Raw genomic sequence first — 18,928 nt, 5'->3', positions numbered from 1 at the left:
ATGAATGCCTCTCAACCTATGAGGACAACCTGCTGCTATTGGATTAGAAAATAAACACATACAATGCGTATTGCCCGTAGATTCCATATTCATTAATTTCCCTTCTCACTAAAAATTGTCACAACAAAGTCCATAATCCCAGCAGTCTTCACTGGAATTTGGAATCATGGACAAAGTTCCCCCCAAATGCATAGGCTTTCCCGGAGATCAAACAAGAACTGCTCAGCCTTCTTGTTTCAGTTTTTATTCCATGAACAAGCATCCCTTCCCCTAGCTTATAAATAGGCCATTTTGAAGATTTATTTGTAATTTTGCTGTTTAAATGGCACCCATGTGTAGTATGAAGCACTGTATAGTGTTCCTAAGTACAGTAAGGGTGTGAAGAGCCTCTCAGAGAAAATATATACATTACATAAACTTAATATACTTTGTTACAGTTCTAGTTAAGTGCTTTTGGCTGTTTGGTCAATGTTAATCAATCAACAACATATATTAAGCAAAGTGTCTTTAAACGGAAATAAAACAAAGTCATGTATTGATCAGTTGTCAAAAATATTGGACCCAAGGCTTGCAAGAATCTGTGTATCTCGGCTCGTAGTAATGGTTCATTATTGAAAGCCCACACTCCCCTCCTTTCTCACAGGGTATTTTCCCATTATACTGCCCTGCACCGGCTTGGTTTGAGTCAAGCATTTCCAGTGCCAGAAGTGGGCGCCTTTCGCCAGCTGTGCAGGGCGGCCGGCAGGTGGCGCCGAGCTCCGCACTCTGCAGCGTGGTGTGGACCGGGTGGACTGGAAGGGGCGGAGGTAACAGAAGCGGCCAGTGGTGGCCGCTCGCAGTCCCCCACCCCCTCCACATAGCTCTGGAGACAAGCGCCTGGAGAGCGCGCGAGCGACCGGGCCAGCTGTGTTCCGAGCTCAGCACCGCTGCATCTGCTTTGCGAAGCACCCGGCGTCCCTGCCGCGCTCAGTTCGAAGTCGGCCACCATGGAGGCGCAGGCACAAGGTGAGTGGTCGCCGATCGCCCCCGAGGGTCGACTCTCGAGGCTCACGTGGAGGCGCCTTTTCTGCATCACCTAACTTTACCTTCGGACAGAACGGTTTGGTGCCATCCTACGCTTCCAGAACTCCGCTCCTAAGCGCGCCCTCGGAATATGCTTTCTTGCCAAACTCAGTATTTGCTGTGGGGCTGGGGATCTGTGAAGGGGCCAGGGTTCAATAAATGGAGCGGTCTGTAGGCAGGAAACGCTCTAGTGGAATGTCCTAACCCTTTCCGCAGCCAGTCTCCCTCAACCTGGCGGGTACCCAAAGGACCTGTTGTCTGGGGTCCGGGATCAGCGTTCCCTTCCCATTCCTGTCCCAGGAGTGGGGAGAGAGCGCGGCTTCTCTCCACCCAGCTGTGGGCTCGCGTGCTGCGACTCCCAAATCGAGGGGCCAGAGGGGCGCACGGTGAGGTGGGGTCTTGCTTGGGGATCGGCCTTCCTGGGGGAAGTGAGTGGTACCAGCCCCCTGACCTCAGCAAATACACAGGTGTGCCGTGGGTTCCAGCGATAAGGGAGTGATCTCTTCCTCGGCAGCCGCTCTGGGCCCCAGGCCAGTGTTTGGCAGTCCTCTCCGCTCGATACCCGGGCCACCGGTTGGCGGAACCAGCGGTGGCTTCACGAAGGGTAGCTTTATATTTTTAGGGTCATTATTTTGAACAAGGGTTGGGAAGATCCTATAGAATCGAACAAGAATGGAAATAAACGCACGGTGGAAAGGGGTAGAAGTGGGCGGCTCTGGAGCCAGGGACAGGTAGGAAGGAAATTGACTCCGGAGTCAACCCTGGGAGCCACCCTCCAAAGGAACGGGTTGCGGAGTTCAACCTGTACTACAGTCTTGGCCACCTTTCTTCAGGCTGCAGGGAGGTGTGTGTTTTTTAAACATAAATAAAAGTCCATCTAAAATGAAGACCCCATGCACGCGCCCTCTAGGGGCAGAAGCGTCTTGAAGAAGGGCGATTTGGCAGTGTCTTAAGTCACCCAACAGGTTTGCTGCCGACTACAAAGGTCTGAAGAGCAGGAATTCTCTTTGATTCCATCAGCCAAGATCCTGCTCAGAAAGCTGAGGCTTTCAGTATTCCTCTCCTGTTATGTAAATAGGAAAGGGGAATTCATCCAAGGGTGAACCTTGTTCCAATTAAAGAAAAAGTTATTCAAGGATATTTGTGATGGCACGTTAAGGAAAACTGTTCAGGACTATGGATATGCTGTGGGGACCTGTGGGACAGGGTTTGGGCTCAATTCCAAATATGGCATGAGCAGGTGGGAATGTACAGCCAAGGGGCAGTGTGGGAGTCTGTGGGTGGAAGATTACTAAGAGAGAACATCAGAGGTAAAGGGAACTTTGGCTAAACCCATCCAAAAGGATTCTTGCTGAAACCTGGCCAATGTGATCAGTTATCATGTGGGGGGATAGTGGAGGGACCTGGCCAGATATTGAGGATGATCAGGTATGGAGGATGGGGGGGCCTCTGACTAAACTGGTTTAGTAGTTCTTTGGTACAACTGAATTTTACAAGGGAGAGCGCAGATCAGCCTAGGGAAGGTCCAGAAGCCTGATAAAATTGGCCAAGCTGAAAGTCTTTGATATTGGTTAAAGAGGTCTACTTGAAAGCCTTCACAACTGAACTGCAGCAGGCAGAAAAATGTTGGAGATGCCCAACCTGATTTTGCAGATTAGAATTACTTGGAGATACCCAAATACATTTGTCCCAGGGTATCAGTGAGAGATTGGTTTCAAGACCCCCAAAGAGACCAAAATCCAGGGATACTGTAGTTTCTTATATAAAATGGTATAGTATTTGGGTGTGACCTAGGCATGTGCTCCCAAATATTTTAAATCGTCTCTACATCACTAATATTACCTTATACAATGCAAATGCTATGTAAATCATTGTTATACTTCCTTATTTAGGAAATAATGACAATAGAAAAAAAGTCTGTACATGTTCCAAAAATTTAAAAAATATATATATATATTTCATCCACAGTTGATTGAATCCAAGGAAACAGACACCTGTAAATATGGAAGACCCCTGGATTTGCCCTGGCTGACCCCATACCAATCAAATCAGAATCTCTGGGGCCTAGGCATGGGTATACATGAAAGCTTTCCAGGTGATTCTGTTACTCAATGAGGTTGTAGAACCTCATTGGATAGAACTTTTTTGAGTGGGGAGAGCTAAATGAAAAAATTAATTCTATGATTTCCAACATATTATAAGCTTCTACCTTCAGCATAGTTTATTTTAGAATTATCTGGAGCAGGGATGATATATCTTTCTACCTCTTTCTCTTTGCGTCTCTTAATCTAGAACAGAGATGTGTGAGGTTCAGCAGGCATCTGCTGACCAGATGGCTTCTTGTACTGCTGAGGAGACCACCAGGGTGGTATGGAAATTATTTGTACAAATGTAATTCAGAAAATGCAATAGTGGGTCCTAAAAACTTTCCCACCAGTGAAATTCTGCAAATATGTTCTTTAACTTTGTGAAAGACTAGATTACTTCCATCAAAACAAGACATTCTAGGGAGTTGGCAGGATGGGAACATGAAGGAGGATTACCAGTGGAAAGATTCATCGAGAAGGGCTGGAGATGGATTGGAATGAGAAGTCCACAGAGGAGGGCATTTCCAGTGACTTTCCACTGGAACTGAGGAATTTTGCTTTCATAGTCCCCAGCATAAAATGGTTTGGTTAAGAGATTTGAACTTATGGTGGAGTCAAAGTGATATGCATTTTGAACTTTGATCTTTTCCCACGATAGCAATAATGCAGTGTGGTGCTGTCTCCTGATGCCGGGTGGTGGCAGTGAACTACAACTGCTAAACAGCCTCACAGTCACCTGGAATAACCGCGCACAATCTACAAAGAGCTGTGTTGCTAAGCTGTGGTATTTGGTAGTTAGGTGGATTAAGTGCATTTTCAATTTAGGATATTTTTAGTTTATGAAGATTTTTTGGTATATAACACATCTTGGAAAAGTGAATTTGGTTAGGAATATAGCATTTTCCTGATAGTCTTTTAAAATAAAAACTTCCTGATACGTTTTAACTACCTTTCAGTTTTTTATTACTCTAGATCATAGTAGCTTTGTTATTTTTGCCTTTTCCAAAATCTTTAATGCTAAACATAAAACTTCCCTTTAACACTTTTATGTATTAAAATTAATAGCTGGGCTGGGGATGTGGCTCAAGCGGTAGTGTGCTCGCCTGGCATGCGTGCGGCCCAGGTTCGATCCTCAGCACCACATACAAAGAAAGATGTTGTGTCCGCCGAAATCTAAAGAATAAATATTTTTCAAAAAAAAATTCTCTCTCTCTCTCTCTCTCTCTCTCTCTTTAAAAAAAAATAATAGCTGTATTAGTTTCCTATGGCTGATGCTATAAATCACCACAAACTTGCTGGCTAAAAACAACAGAAATTTATTTTACAATTCTAGAGGTCAGAAGTCTAAAATCACTGTCACTGGGAAAAGTCACAGTGTTGACAAGGCCAGACTCCCTCCAGAGAGTCCACAAAAGAATCTTTTCCTTGCATCTCTGAAGTTTCTGGTGGCTTCTAGCCTGCTCTGGCCACATCACCCAATCTCTGCCTCCATAGTACTTAGTCTTCTCCTGTCTGTGGCAAGTTCTCGTACAGAAGTACTCTAGTTTCTGCTTGTCTTGTACAGAAACACTTGTATTTTCATTTAGGATCCTCCTGGATAATCCTGAATAATCTCTCCATCTCAAGCTCTTAAAGTAAATCATATCTGTAAAAACCACTTTTCCATATAAATTAACACAGATTCCAGAAATTACAATCTGATGTCTCCTGGGGTCATTATTCAGCCTACTACAATAATAAGCTTTTCTTTTCAGGCATTCAACTCAGGAGAATTCTCAGAAGTCCATGAGTGACATAAAGTAATAAATATTGGATTATTCCTGTTTGCAAATTCCATTAAAATGAAAATGTTGCATTACCTTACATTATACTTTGCTCATGGGACATTTATTTACTCTTATCTTGTTCCAGGAAGGCTTCAAACCACAGTACTGAAAAAAGCCACAGTACTGAAAAAAGCCAAAAAAGAATGTATCTAATAAAATTGTTGGAGGAGGTGGGGAGATCAAGAGGATTTGTCCTTAAAGCTACCCTAGCAATCTCTGTGTTAAATTTCTGTGGTCTAAAGTGGCAATCACATGAGGGTCTCTGCCTCAGTCACCTGCCTGGCTTGCTGTCTATATATGAAGATGTTTACCATTACTGCTATTCTAGAATTCCACCAATAACACCTTGAAGCCACTTTTTAAATTTACAGAGTTACCATTCAATTAAGAGCACATAAAAGATGACTGCAAAAAGTGAATTTTTCAACCATGTAATTTTACTGTTCACTGGATGTTTATGAAATAAAATGTAATTTATTTTAAATGAATGAATTAAATTAAGAGTTATCAATAATATACCAGGGAAGATAGCAGAACATTTTAATGCATTAGAAGGAAGCTTTGGGTCCTCAATGAATGATGCATTTTGAATAGTTTTTCACAGTATGAATCGTTTATAAATGTTGCATTTTTATGTGGAGAACAGGAAATGAAGCTCCCAGAAATAAAACCGAAGTCCACAAGAATACCCTTTGTCACCAACATGTTGGGTCGTTTTCAAAAGGCAAAAATCTGGCACTTCGCTATAGTCAAATAATATACCATATATTGAAAATGCATGTCTGTGTTATACTTCATATTCAAATTTCCCTACAGTTATTTGCATCTTGCCCAAATTACATTTGTCCTGACGTGTATCTAAAATATGGAATCCTTTTCAACCCCTTGGAAATTGCAAAACATATTTTTCTTTCAATTAGAAATTTCTCTTTTCAATCAAAAGCAAGAGGACTTTGTCAAGGATCTGGGAAGCAAAAATGATTCATTCAAAAGAAAACAACAATTTGGGATTAGGAAAGTGGGAGGGGATCTCATCAGATTTCTCAATCTGAGAGTATCTAGCTGTTGGATATTTATGGTTTTTCACTGATTTCACTCCTCCCTCCCCGCCACATGAATGAGCTGAGAGCAGCAATAATAAGAGCTAAAAACAACATTGCCTCTAAATAAATATTTCCTAACATTTTGACTTCCATAAAGGATTCGTTTCTACAGGAGGACCTTAGGGAAAGATGGCTTCCCTTTCTTAAGAGTTAGAAATGACCAGAATGAAAACATAGTTCTCATTTTTTGTTATTATTTTTTTAAATATTACAAGGCTCCTATAGGAAGTTTCAGGATATCCATGCTACCTTCAAAGTTTGTTTTACAGCATTGAAAGGCTCTCTTAAGCACTATAGGAGAGGAAATCCTTCCCTCTACCCTCTTTGGTTAACTGTCTGGAGCCTGAGAATAAAACTAGATCAACAGGAGGAAAAGCATACAGATGTATTTTGAAATTTTGCTTGCACCGGAAAGAAGTGCATGCCTGAAAAGTGGTGAGATTTGAGAGTTTATATGCCATCTTAATCGGTGAAAGGGTGGAGAACAAAGGGCAAGATCAAGCGAACAGATGACTTTTAAAGATAAATTGACCCTTAGGAGAATGAATGGAAAATATTATAGTTTTGTCACAATGTCTGGGAGAGAAGAAAGAGTTGCTCCCAGTGAGGAGGATATATGACAGTTGAGTTCTTTTGGGAGTTTGTTTTTAGGCAGATAAGGAATTTTAGAACTCAAATATCTTCAGCTTAAAATAATTCTTATGGCAAAGTGGCATATTTGGGAACGGCATGTCATAAGGCCTTTCAGCACTCACCCTGTGCTCATATATTACCTGACATGTGAAAGGCACTGCTGACGAGGAAAATATCTATTTATTGTTGGCCTATTGCTTACCTTGCGTGGTTCTAGTCATTTTTCAGATGTTCCGTCGTTTCTCATAGCACATTCTTATGACACTGGCCCTCAAAGAAGGAAGCATATTCTTAGGATTAGGACTTGCAGTTTTCACTCTCACAGTTTACAGATATGTGGAAGTAATAACACACATTCAGATATTCTTCAAAACATGATTTTGCTATTTTCAAAAAAATCCACATGCAGAAGATGTGAGAGGGCTGATGATTGCCTCATACAGTGAGTGAGCTGTGCTCCACTGATTGTTTTGTGTACAGGAGAAAACCTTGAGACCCTAGTTCCTCCTTTCCAGAAATTGTTTTGGCTTCCATAGTGTAGGAAAGTCCTGGTCTCACAAGTAAGAAGTCTTATTTATTTGAAAGCGACTCTTACATTTTAAAAAAGGAGAGGGTTTGGGTAGCAGTTAACAGAGGCAAAACATCTGCAAAGAGATTCAGATATATGTTTGAAAGGAGTTGGTGTTACCTTTTTTTTTCTATGTTGGCTTAATTATGGAGTTGTTTCTTTCCTTCATCAAGAGATCTCAGCAAAAAGATCAATGATATCAAGCACTGTTCTGAAATTTATGGTGCATAAGCATCTTTTTATAACTTTGGCTAATGGAGGGCAATAATAAATTTATATTTATCATTGATTTATATCCAATTCATTTAATGGTGTTGGAATTCACCATTAAATGCTTGTTTGCAATTACCCAGGAATTCACAACACATGAAAAGTACAAAAACTACTGAGTGTAGAGATCTGATCTCAGGAAGACAAAGAACTTGGCACCAGTATTCTGATTGATGCGTGAGCAGTACAAGGGGATCAGTACCCTCTCCCCTCAGATGATGCCCTGAGGCCCATGCACAAAGGTCTCCCCTCAGGTGGTGCCCTTTGTCCACCTCTGTACAGTTGACCTCTGTCCTTCTCAGATTTTTTTCTGTTCTTTTTATCCCTTCCCCCAGGCTGAGGGAAAATAAATATTTCATTTTAATGTAATAGGACCTAATAAATAAGTTGGGGACATTACTGGTGTCTTGTACTGGTTTTGAATTTGGTGACAAAAAAAATTAGTGTTTAGTTGTTCTCCCCGCCTCCTGCCCCACACCAAATCCCAGTCTCAGTCCTCAGTCCTCATCTTGGTTGACCTGTCTGCGTTGCTTGGCACAGTTGCACGCTCTCTCCTTGAAACGCTGTGTTCACTGGGTTTCCAGGACACTGAACTCTCTTTGTTTTCCTCCTCTGTCACCAGCCTTCTCATCTGTGCTAACTGCTGGCAGTCCTTGACCTGCTTCTCTTGTCTGTCCACACTCATTCTCTTGGCCATCTTCTAGTGACGCATGATTTTGAATTTGACCCATGTGCTACAACTCCAAAATTTATTTTTCCAGCCTGGGTCTTACCCCTCAACTTCAGGTTGCCTACTCGATTTGTCTGCACGAATATCTCATAAGCATCTTGAACTGGACCTGCCCAACACCCATCTCCCTCTTTCCTAAAGTCATTCCCATTTCTGTTTATGGTATCTTCATTTCAAATGCAAAAGCTCCAAACTTATCTCCCTCCCCCAGGTCTTGTTTTGTCTTTTTTCTTCACTGTACCCCACTTCCAGTCTGTCATATCAGCTCTACTTTCAAAACACATTTAGAGTTGAACACCATGCCACCATCTCTGCTGATATTGCCTCGGGCCAGACCTCCCACCTGGATTACTATGGGAGTTTTTGAACTGGTCTCTGCCTTGCCCTGGCCTCTCTTCAGTCTAATATTCTCAACAGAGAGGCCAGAGTGATGCTCTCAGTCATTCTCTAACTCACCACACCTCCCTTCAGGAAACTCAAGTCACTCTTCAGTTCACTCAGAATAAATGGCAAAGTCTTTATAGTGGCAAACAAGGGATCTACCTGGTCTGCTTCCCCTTCTTCCTCATTAGTCCCGTGACCGCACTTCCCAGTGTGCTCCTCCTTAGTTCCCTTTCTTTTCTCTCCTTTGAATTTATTAACACCTGTACCTCAAAAACTCTTTCTCAGATATCTTCCTGGTTTGCTTCCTCACCCTCTTTGTCTCTTTACCCAAACATTGCAAGTCACTGATACCCTTAGACCTGGTACCTGGCACCCAGTTGCTGGGAAGCTGGTCTCTCAAGATCCTGCACAACTCATCTTCTGAGCAAATGCATTTATGGCTCATTTTCTCTGGCCCATGTTTTCGAGGTTGTTTCCATAGTAGGTGAGCTTGGAAGATAGAGACTTTTCTCTTCAGGGCAGATTTACTTGCCATTGGCAGACATTGAGCAGATTTACTAGCAGCCTCTGTATAAATCAGGGTTTCCTAATCTCCATGTTACTTTCCTATAATCACCCCAGAGCCCTTGGCCCTTATCAACCTTTTAGAATCAGGGCTCAGGGAACGCATGCAATTGCTCTGTTTACTGCTGTTTCTAAAAGTAATACAGTGTCTTTTGTCTGTGGCCTAAGCGTCTAGTATCTTATGTCAATTTTCATGAAACTAGCAGGCTAATTTGTTGGCTTGAAATTAAGGTAAAATCTGGCCCTTCAGAATTCTTAACCCTGTCCTGAGCCTTTTGTTTTAGGGGGCTCCAGGTTAGCCCTCTTCTGGCTGAGCCTTTGTTTACAGTGAGACATTCATAGGTCCACTGGGAGGTTGTGCTTCCTCTTCTACACCATGCCCTGGGTACCCAAGACTCCAGAATTCCCTATCCAAACAGCCCTCAGTGTGTTGTCAGGTGTACACAGATCTCCCCTGAGCTTAGCAAGGTGTCAGAATGTCCGTTTCTAGTTCCAAGAGGTGACTGGGAGGTGGCTGATTTCAGGGTAGTCATGAGAGTAGCTTTAACACACTAATTAGGAAACCAGATCTTAAAGTGCAGCTCCTAGACCAGCATCCTCAGTTTCACTTAGAAACTTGTTAGACATGCAAACTTTTGGGCCCCACCAAAGGCCTAACAAATCAGAAATTCTGGGGATTGGCCCTGGTAATTCAGGTAGATACTCATGTTAGAAGGTTTGGACCACAGGTTGTTCACATGCACGTGCATAAAGTCCCTGTCAGTGCTTGTGGCAGACAGACTCTCAGGTGATTCCTAGGGTTTTTTTGGTGTTATTCACGCTCTTGCATGATCCCATCCCCTGGAATGGTGGTGCAACTACTGATTTGCTTCTAACAGAATATGGCAAACACGAAGAAATGTAGCTTCCACGATTATGTTACATTTATAAGACTCCATCTCAGCAGACTAGAGCCAAGACTCTCTCTGGGGGATAATGAAGTCATCAGCCACGTTGGAGAAACCCACCTGGCAAGGAACAGTGGGCAGCCTCTAGAAACTGTGGGCGCTTCCTAGGACTGGAGCAAGGCAACAAAACCTGGATCCTTCAGTTCTGTAGTTGCTGGGAAATGAATTCTGCCAACAATCTGCATGAACCTTGAAGCCAGTGTCCCTCGGTCGAGAGTGCAGACTGCTGGCTGACACTTGATTGCAGCCTAATGAGATCCTGAGCAGAGACCCAGCTAAGTTGTGCTGGAAAATCTGACCCATAGAAACTGAACAAATAAATGTGTATCTCTGTAAGCAGCTGACTTTGTAGTAATTGGTGATACAGCTCTAGATAACTAATGCAGCCGAGGGGTTCAAGGGTGCTGAGAGGATAGGCCTTATGACTTCCTTTGTGTCTTGCCTTGGGTTCTGCCCACATTAATGATGGTTGTGTCCTGGTCTCTCTATTTACAATTGTGCCACACAGAGAAATACTTATTATTTTCCTTCCCTGCTTTTTTGCCTTAAAAGGGAGGGGGGAGGGCATATATTTTAGCAACTGTCCCCTTTAACATGCTGTATGTCTTCCTTTATTTATTTTGCTCATTGTCTCTTCCTATACCTACTATACATAAGTTCTGCAAGGCTGACATATTTTACCGTGTTGGTCACTGCTGAAACTTCATCCTCTACAACAGGGTTTGATAACATAATAGGAATCCAGTCAGTATTTATTGAACAAATGAAGTAAGCTACATTTTTTTTTAAATCCACTGGTTCCTGGTAAATGCTCCACTAAAATCAACAGACTCTTCCTATGGCCTTTGCCTTTGTTAGAATGGTAAAAATACATGTGAAGGAAAGAATTGAAACAAAGTAGATAAGTAAATGAAAAAATTGATTCTATTCCCTGGCCTTTCTCCATTAGAAAGAATAAATAAACCCTAGTTTTGCAGTTCTTGCAAAGCCAGAATTTACCTACCAATATTGCTATTGAATGGAGCTCATAATTTCTATCAGCAGGTCTCTAAAGGTTTTATGGGAGCCTGGATGCTGTGTGATTTTGTATAAGTGTGATTCACACAAGGAATCAAAGAGGAAGAAAGAGCCCAATGGCATTTGAGCTAAAAAAAAAAAAAAAAAAAAAAAAAAATTCCACTTTTTGAATCGTCATATGGTCCAAGGAAGTGCTTAAAGAGGGCCTTACTTGTCCTCCTCATCCATCTGATTTTTCCTTTGGATAGTTGCTTTCTGTTTTTCTCTGCCATTCATCTTTTGATCAAACCCTTTTTTGGGAGGCAACATGATGCAGAAAGAGAGAGAGAGACTGAGTGTGTGCACACTGGCCTGGGGCCAGGAACCTGGTTTCCTATGATTCTGTCATTCACCTCTGGTCCTCTCCTTGCTTACCTCTTGCACTCACTCCTTACCAGAGAAGGTTGAATCACATGCCCTTCAAGATCTTGCCTACCTCATTGTTAACAGACCTGTTCAAGTTCCTTCAAGGAAAGCTGCTTTTTAAATGTATATGCACATATATATGAGCATGTGCACATTTATTAGGTATTCCTTAAAGTGTATTCTTCCATTTCCCATATGAAAAGTTTGCACAAAAGGTAGATATTTTCACTATTTAATGTAATTCCTCAAATTTTGCTCTGGATGCTTATACTTCTCATATGAAGAATGACTATATACCCACATAATTCCTTTTCCTGTCTGTGATGACTATGGTACTAGGAGGGGAAATCAGGAGGAAGAAAACAAAATAAAGGTTCTGTCATATAATGAGCTCTTGCCTAGAGGTGAAGAGCATGGATGCTGTCCCAAAGATTTGGATTCATTTTCCCAGTTCAGTCACTGCTATGTGGCCCTTAACTTACCACGTCTCAATTTGCTCATCCACAAAAATAAACATGGGGTCACATGGGGGTTTTGTGATGATTAAGTGAGATGACCCATGTGAGGCACTCAAGACAGGACTTGGGTACAATTATGGCACTTAAAAAGAAAGACGATTTCTCATGTGATATGCATTGAGCAAACCATGTGCCAGACTCTGAACTAGGCGTTAGGGAAATAGATGTGCACAAACCACATCCGACCTCCTTGCCCGGTGAGCTTGTCACCTTATTTTTGTTATAGCAGTGAAGTGTTGAGCGACTACTTTTAACATATTCTTTCATCAGAAAATTCTTTGACTTTTCATACACTACCTGACACAAAGTTAAAAGTAGCTTTCTGGAGCTAAGGAGAGAGAAGTAGGTTGAAGATAGATAGAAATACATGCATAAGTTGACAGAATTTGGACATCTGGCTGGCACACAAAATTCTTTTCTGAAGCATTTTTACCTATTAAACCACACTGAAATTTAGCTAACAAGACAATGATTTTTAAAAGTTGCTGCTTTTGGTCCCTTACTTAGTAGGATAAAAGCTTAAGGATATATATAGCAGACATACTAACCATTCATCGTTTGAACACTTTCTGAGGAAGGACAGGTTAAATGTTTTGTTCACATTTCATTGCCCCTCTCATAATAATTGAATAACCACCGGGGGAAGTGCCAGTGGTGCTTAGCTTTTCAGCAGATCTTATTTCTGGTGTCTTGTGGCTCAAACATTGAGGATAACAGCACAGACTTACCGAAGGTATGCACAGCCCATGGCAGGACTTTAATAGCGTGATGTCTATTGCTTGGTAGCATGCTTGAAAATGCTGAGTATCCTGAGAAGCTCCTAATGACAAATGGAGATTTCAGGTCTTGCCATTTTAGATGTTTAAAAAATCAATTAAGGCACAAATGAAAACTTTTAATAAATAACCTTTACTCTGTCTTATTCTTTATTGAACTATGATATTTTATGTTATGCATAATTATTTGTTATCTTTTTCTTCTGTAGGGGCAAACTAAGCCCCTTGAGGGCAGGGTATTGACTATTTATTGCTATATCCTCAATGTCCAGAACAATGATTAGTTGATGGAAAGTACTCCATAGATACGAATGAATTAACAAATGAATGAGTGGTATTGGGTGGATATAGCATCATTATAACATTGGCAAAAGGTAGTGGGGGAATACACATTTCAATTTTCATTTGAAATGAATAGTTCTTAAGAAAAATTTATTGTAACATCTTTTTTTTTTTTTTTGTACCCGGGATTGAACTCATGGGGACTTGACCACTGAATCACATCCCCAGCCCTTCCTTGTATTTTATTTAGAGGCAGGGTATCACTGAGTTGCCTAGGGCCTTGCTAAATTGCTGAGGCTAGCTTTGAACTCTCAATTCTTCTGCCTTAGCCTCTGGAGTCACTATGATGTATGCTGAAATTTAGCTATTGTAACTTGGCTTACAATTGCTTGGCTTATTGTAACTTCTTATAAGAACATGGTGTATGCCACCATGCCTGGCTTATTGTAACTTCTTATAAGAACTCCTAAAATTAAAGAAGTGCTAGAGTGATAGTAAGAATTTTCAGTCCTTTATCATGGTCTCTAAATGTTGTCCCCAGTAATGAAACCCTGAAGACAGTATTTAACTTGTCAACATAAAGATAGATGCTGGAATAGAACTAAGTTGCTCTTAAAAAAGGGAGAGTGAGGGGGATGTGGAGAAAGTAAAGGGACAATATCCAAGCAGGGGAGATAAGGATGCACAAAGAATGAGCCTTAGAGGAATAAAAAGAAATAGAGAAGGGAAGAGGACAAGATTCCTGGGGACTGAAAAGAGAAACTTAAGACAAGATGCTTTCAATGGTGCTTTTAATGGTATAGACCAACTCCTAGTTTCACTGATATTTTTAGTAAATTCTGCATTGCTCAATTGAATTTTTGTGGGATTAGAGATTAAGGCCTCAAAAGAAAAGAAATCACTGGATAGCTGAAGTATGTTGGACAAAGAAATAGGTATTCAATTTTTCCCAATCTCCATTAAACAAACACTGAGGATACTGTAAAGACTGTCAGTGTGATATGTGCACAGACTCTATGAGTTTTGGGGGTCCATGTTTTCCTGGCTGTTCTGGTGTGCAGGTTCCAACATGGTGCAAGAGGGATGGGAGGAGAGTAGAGCTGACTTCCATGGGGTGGTGTACCTGGGCAGCTGATTTTCAGTGCAACTGAGACCTTTGGATTGGCAGCACCTGTTCAAATTATTTCAACCAGATAAATCAGTCTCTTTAATAAAAATGAAAGCTACAGTAGTTTGGTGGCATTCTCTATTGCATGTATCACCTGTTCTGCTTAGCTAGTTTATAGAAAATTATGAGAAAACATGTTCACATTCTGGAAGCTGCAAGTAGTTATTGAACTAAACTTATAAAATGCTGAGTTATTTCCCTGGATGTGCCACCTTGCCAACTCTTCACTAATAGCCTGCTGGGATTTGAAATATTGATGAGTATGAATCTATTCATCTCCAAATTTCACTGACCTTTCAATGGAGGGTATTTTTAGCTTTTTGAGGATTTTAGGCAGAGGAAATCGCCTACAGAAATATTTTAATGTGTGGATAGTCTTTCTGTTTCAGAGAATTAAAAATACAGTCTGTAAAATGAATATCTAGTTATTATTAGTTTATTCTAATACAGTAGTAAAAGATCGTGTTTCAGTAAGTTGCCAAGAAAGCTGTTAATTAGAAACATGTCCTTTTTGCAAAATCTAGTCTTAATACAAATAGATACGTGAATTCTGATAATCAGGTATTTGCTTATGTTCTGCCATGAGCTCTTGATTTCTGCATTGAAAACAATCCCTCTTTTCAACTCCCACAGTATTTTGAACCTGTTTTGTCCTCAGGGAGCAGCATAATTTAGAGTTGGAAAGTACTTAATAAGTGGTCTCATACATACACTCTCCTCATTTGTGGATAACAGCGCTGGATAGAGGCCAAGCCACTGATCTAGGCTAGTGCCACATGAGTGGCAGCATTAGAGCCAATACTCCTGATCCTCTCTGTTAGCAGTCTATTGCCTTCTGCAGCACAGGCCACCTAAATCATCTGTATGTCTTGCTGAGCAGACTATTTAGAGGTTTATTTTTAATTTAAATGTTAACATTTTATTAAAGTTTCACCCTGAACAAAAGTCAAATCAAAATGGATCAAAGATCTAGAAATTAGGCCAGAAACTTTGCAACTGCTAGAAGAAAATACAGGATCAGCACTCCAACATATTGGACAGGAACTGACTTCCTTAACAAGAATCCTAAAGCTCAAGAAATAAAACCAAGAATCAGTAAATGGGATGGCATAAAATTAAAAGGCTTTTGCACAGGAAAAGCAATGATCAAGAATGTGAAGAGAGAGCCTACAGAATGATTGAAAATATTTACTAGCTTCTCCTCTGACAGGGGACTAATATTTAGAATATATAAAGAACTCATAAAACTTTACACCAAAACAACAAATGACCCAATCAAAATCTCAAATTCAGAAAATTTACATATTAAAGTCCAGCCTGGAAATCTTATTCTATTCATAAAATTAACAAATGTTTAATTACTTTTAAAGCAACTTTAGATAGTATGATATTCAAATAGATTAACTGACAAACAAATTTAGTTAATATAGTATTCAATTAATTGAGTAGCATTCCCAAATACTTAAATCTTTTAAATCCAAAAGAACTGAACAGATATTTCTCAAAAGAAGAAACACAAATGGCCAACAAATAAATGAAAAATATTCCACATCCCTGGCAATCAGGGAAATGCAAGTCAGAACTACATTGAGATTTCATCTCACTCAAGTTAGATGAAGAATACAAATTTGCATCATCAATACAAATAATAATAAATGTTTGTGAGGATGCAGGAAAAAGTGTACACTTGTACATTATTGATGGGACTGCAAATTAGTACAATCACTTTGGAAAGTAGTATAGAGATTCCTCAAAAGACCAGGAATAGAACCACCATATGAACAAGCTAGCCCACTCCTCAGTATTTATCCAAAAGAACTAAAATCAGCATACTGTAGTGATACAAGACACCAATATTTATAGCAGCTCAATTCACAATAGCTAAGTTAGAGAATCAGTCTAGATGCCCATCAACAAATGAATGGATAAAGACAATGTGGTGTATATACCCAATGGAATTTTACTCAGTCATAAAGAAGAATGAAAGTGTGGCATTTGCTGGTAAACAGATGGAACTGGAGAACATCATGCTGAGTGAAATAAGCCAGACTCAGAATGTCAAGGGTCAAATGCATTCTCTCTTATGCAGAAGCTAGAGGAAAGTAAGGAATAAAAGAGGAGCAGACCCCATGAAAATGAGGGGAGATGAGTGGAATAGAGGAAAGGAATTGATGGGGAGGAGGTAGGGATGGGAAAATGGAGGAAATATGTAATGAAATTGATAAAATTATGTCATATGCATATATGAATATGAATTCATCCTTTGTGTATATCTATAAAACACCAATTTATTTAAAAAAAGATCAGAAGAATATAGCAAGGGAAATAAGAGGAGGGAGAAAAGGGGGAAAGAGGAAGCACTGGGGATTGACATGGAGCAAATTATATGCCCTGCATGTACAATTATGTCAAAATAACTGCACTGTTACAAATAACTATAATGTACTAATTTTAAAAAGTCTCAGATTCAGAAAATTTACATATTAAAGTCCAGCCTGGAAATCTTATTCTACTCATAAAATTAACAAATATTTAATTACTTTTAAAGCAACTTTAGATAGTATGATATTCAAATAGATTAACTGACATACAAATTCTGTTAATATAGTATTCAATTTTGTATTTAAGTACCTATTTTATAATTGAGTAGCATTCCCAAGTACTTAAATGTTTTAAATCCAAAAATTAAATATACAGGCATAATGAATCTAAAATCCTCTTAAATGTTTCAATATTACTTAGAAATTTAGTAGGATTCTCACTTAAAAATCACAAGTTTAAATTACTTGAGATTTAAAATTATAGTTATTATCTTGATGTTCTCTCAACAGACTAAATTTTTCTTACACACAAAATACCAAATATTTAGCTGCCTTCCCACAAACACTAATTCTTTGGGTTTTATTTATGAATTTCTTCATTCAGTGTTTATCCAAATTATGTGCTAGGCAATGCCCATAGGCTCTAGAAAAACACCAACATACAAAATGAAAATTCATATCTTTATGAAGCAAACATTCTAGGGAAGAGGCATATAGTAAATAACACAAGTTAGTAAAACATCTAGTATATGGATATTTTGTAAATGCTAGGAAAAATAAATAAATTGATGAAAAAGGGATGTGAAATGTGTGGCTGTGGTAGCTGTAAGATGATTCTACTTCTTTCTGGGACCGGTACTCTATAGAGACCTTGTCAGTTAATTGAGAGTACTTTCCAACAGAGATGGATCACCTTCTGAGTAAACCTGATGTTCTGTAAGGACCTGAGATTTGACTTGAGGCATTGACTGGATTCCTACTTGCTGTAGTCCGGCTGCAGCAAAATAACCGGGAGGGATGACGAGCAACTTGTGTACATTGATACAGCAGGAGTGGGAGCCGTTTATTGTAAGACAGGAGGGGTATATATACATTACACACAGCTTATCTTAATTAACATAAACTAGATACAGAAGTCAACCAATAAGGAATCTCCACACTTAATGGCTTGCTGGCGTTACTTCACAAATTACTCCCTCTGGCAAAATGCCAGGTGCCATCTTGACTTGTTTACAGACTCTAACACCCACTGGTGACCCTGATCCACACATGGATCTATAACTTTTTTTTTTTTTTGGTGCTGAGAATTGTTTATGAGAAGTACATGCTGTATCACTGAGCTATACTCCTACCTGTACCTATTTTTTTTTTGAGCAAAATTTTACTGTAAATTTAAAGATCCTGAAATTACTAATATATTAGAATTTGTAAATTAAATTTGGTACATTATTTTTAAATATACATGTTCTATATACATAGGTATTCAGCTATTCCTTGATCAGACACTATAAAGGAGAGTTAATTATCCCATTTTGGGAAATTCAACTCACAAATGAAAACATGAAGTGGGGCTATTTAACATCTGTGTAAAACACTTGTTTGCTGGTCCTTGTAATGATGCATTTAGGTATCAAGAATGTTTTCTGTTTACTTGCTTAGAGTACTTTCAAGTAAAGGAACAGAATCATACCACCTCCCTGCTCTGGGAACCACAGAATGCAGCCAAATGGCTTTCTATTACGTAGCTTTTGTAAGTACTGAATGCTTTTCAGTGCTCCTAATTGTGAGTATGGAGGGTACTTTCTGGTGCGGTGAAGGAGGTGGCTGCTGCTCTTATGCAGACTACAAAGCCAGAACCAGAAGATGGTTTAAGGTAATGTTAGAAGTGAGGCTCAAGCCTATGGTGTATGTTTCTCTTTAGAATCTGGAAAGACTAAAGCATCTACGACAATAGGGGACTTGGATTGTGGCTCAGTGGTAGAGCACTCGCTTAGCATGTGCGAGGCCCTGGGTTCTAGATCCTAGGCACCACATAAAAATAAAATAAAGATATTGCGTCTAACTACAACTAAAAAATAAATATTTTTTTAAAAAGAATATACAACAATGAACCCAGTAATGAATATGATGCCAAAATAAATTAGCTTATATCCTGTAGTAATTAATTTGTAGTAATCCAATAGTATACCTAATAATATGTCGTCTAGATGATTAACAGGGGAACTATCCAAAGACCAAAATTCAGGAAGACTAAGAAGTCAGACTAT

General features: G+C 39.7%; 1 protein-coding gene across 5 annotated transcripts in view; it reads left to right on the top strand.

The window, feature by feature from the left end:
- Positions 1–808: 808 nt before the first annotated feature.
- The window catches only part of Tpd52l1 (TPD52 like 1), a 96,247-nt gene continuing 78,127 nt past the window's right edge, over positions 809–18,928 (top strand). Inside the window, exon 1 of one of the 5 annotated variants that reach the window (XM_058583721.1) lies at positions 809–1,005. In XM_058583721.1, the coding sequence (XP_058439704.1) occupies positions 987–1,005 (19 nt within the window). In that variant the 5' untranslated portion in view covers positions 809–986. The remainder of the gene's footprint in view (positions 1,006–18,928) is intronic. The other 4 variants (XM_046458669.2, XM_058583723.1, XM_046458670.2 and 1 more) reach the window with 4 other exon arrangements.

The sequence above is a fragment of the Marmota monax genome, unplaced genomic scaffold (genome assembly GCF_021218885.2).
Source record: "Marmota monax isolate L192 unplaced genomic scaffold, Marmota_monax_Labrador192_F-V1.1 WCK01_AAM20220418_F8-fsc00198, whole genome shotgun sequence".
Lineage (NCBI taxonomy): Eukaryota > Metazoa > Chordata > Mammalia > Rodentia > Sciuridae > Marmota > Marmota monax.
Note: the sequence above shows the minus strand (reverse complement) of the source record. Positions and strands in the feature narration are given on the sequence as shown.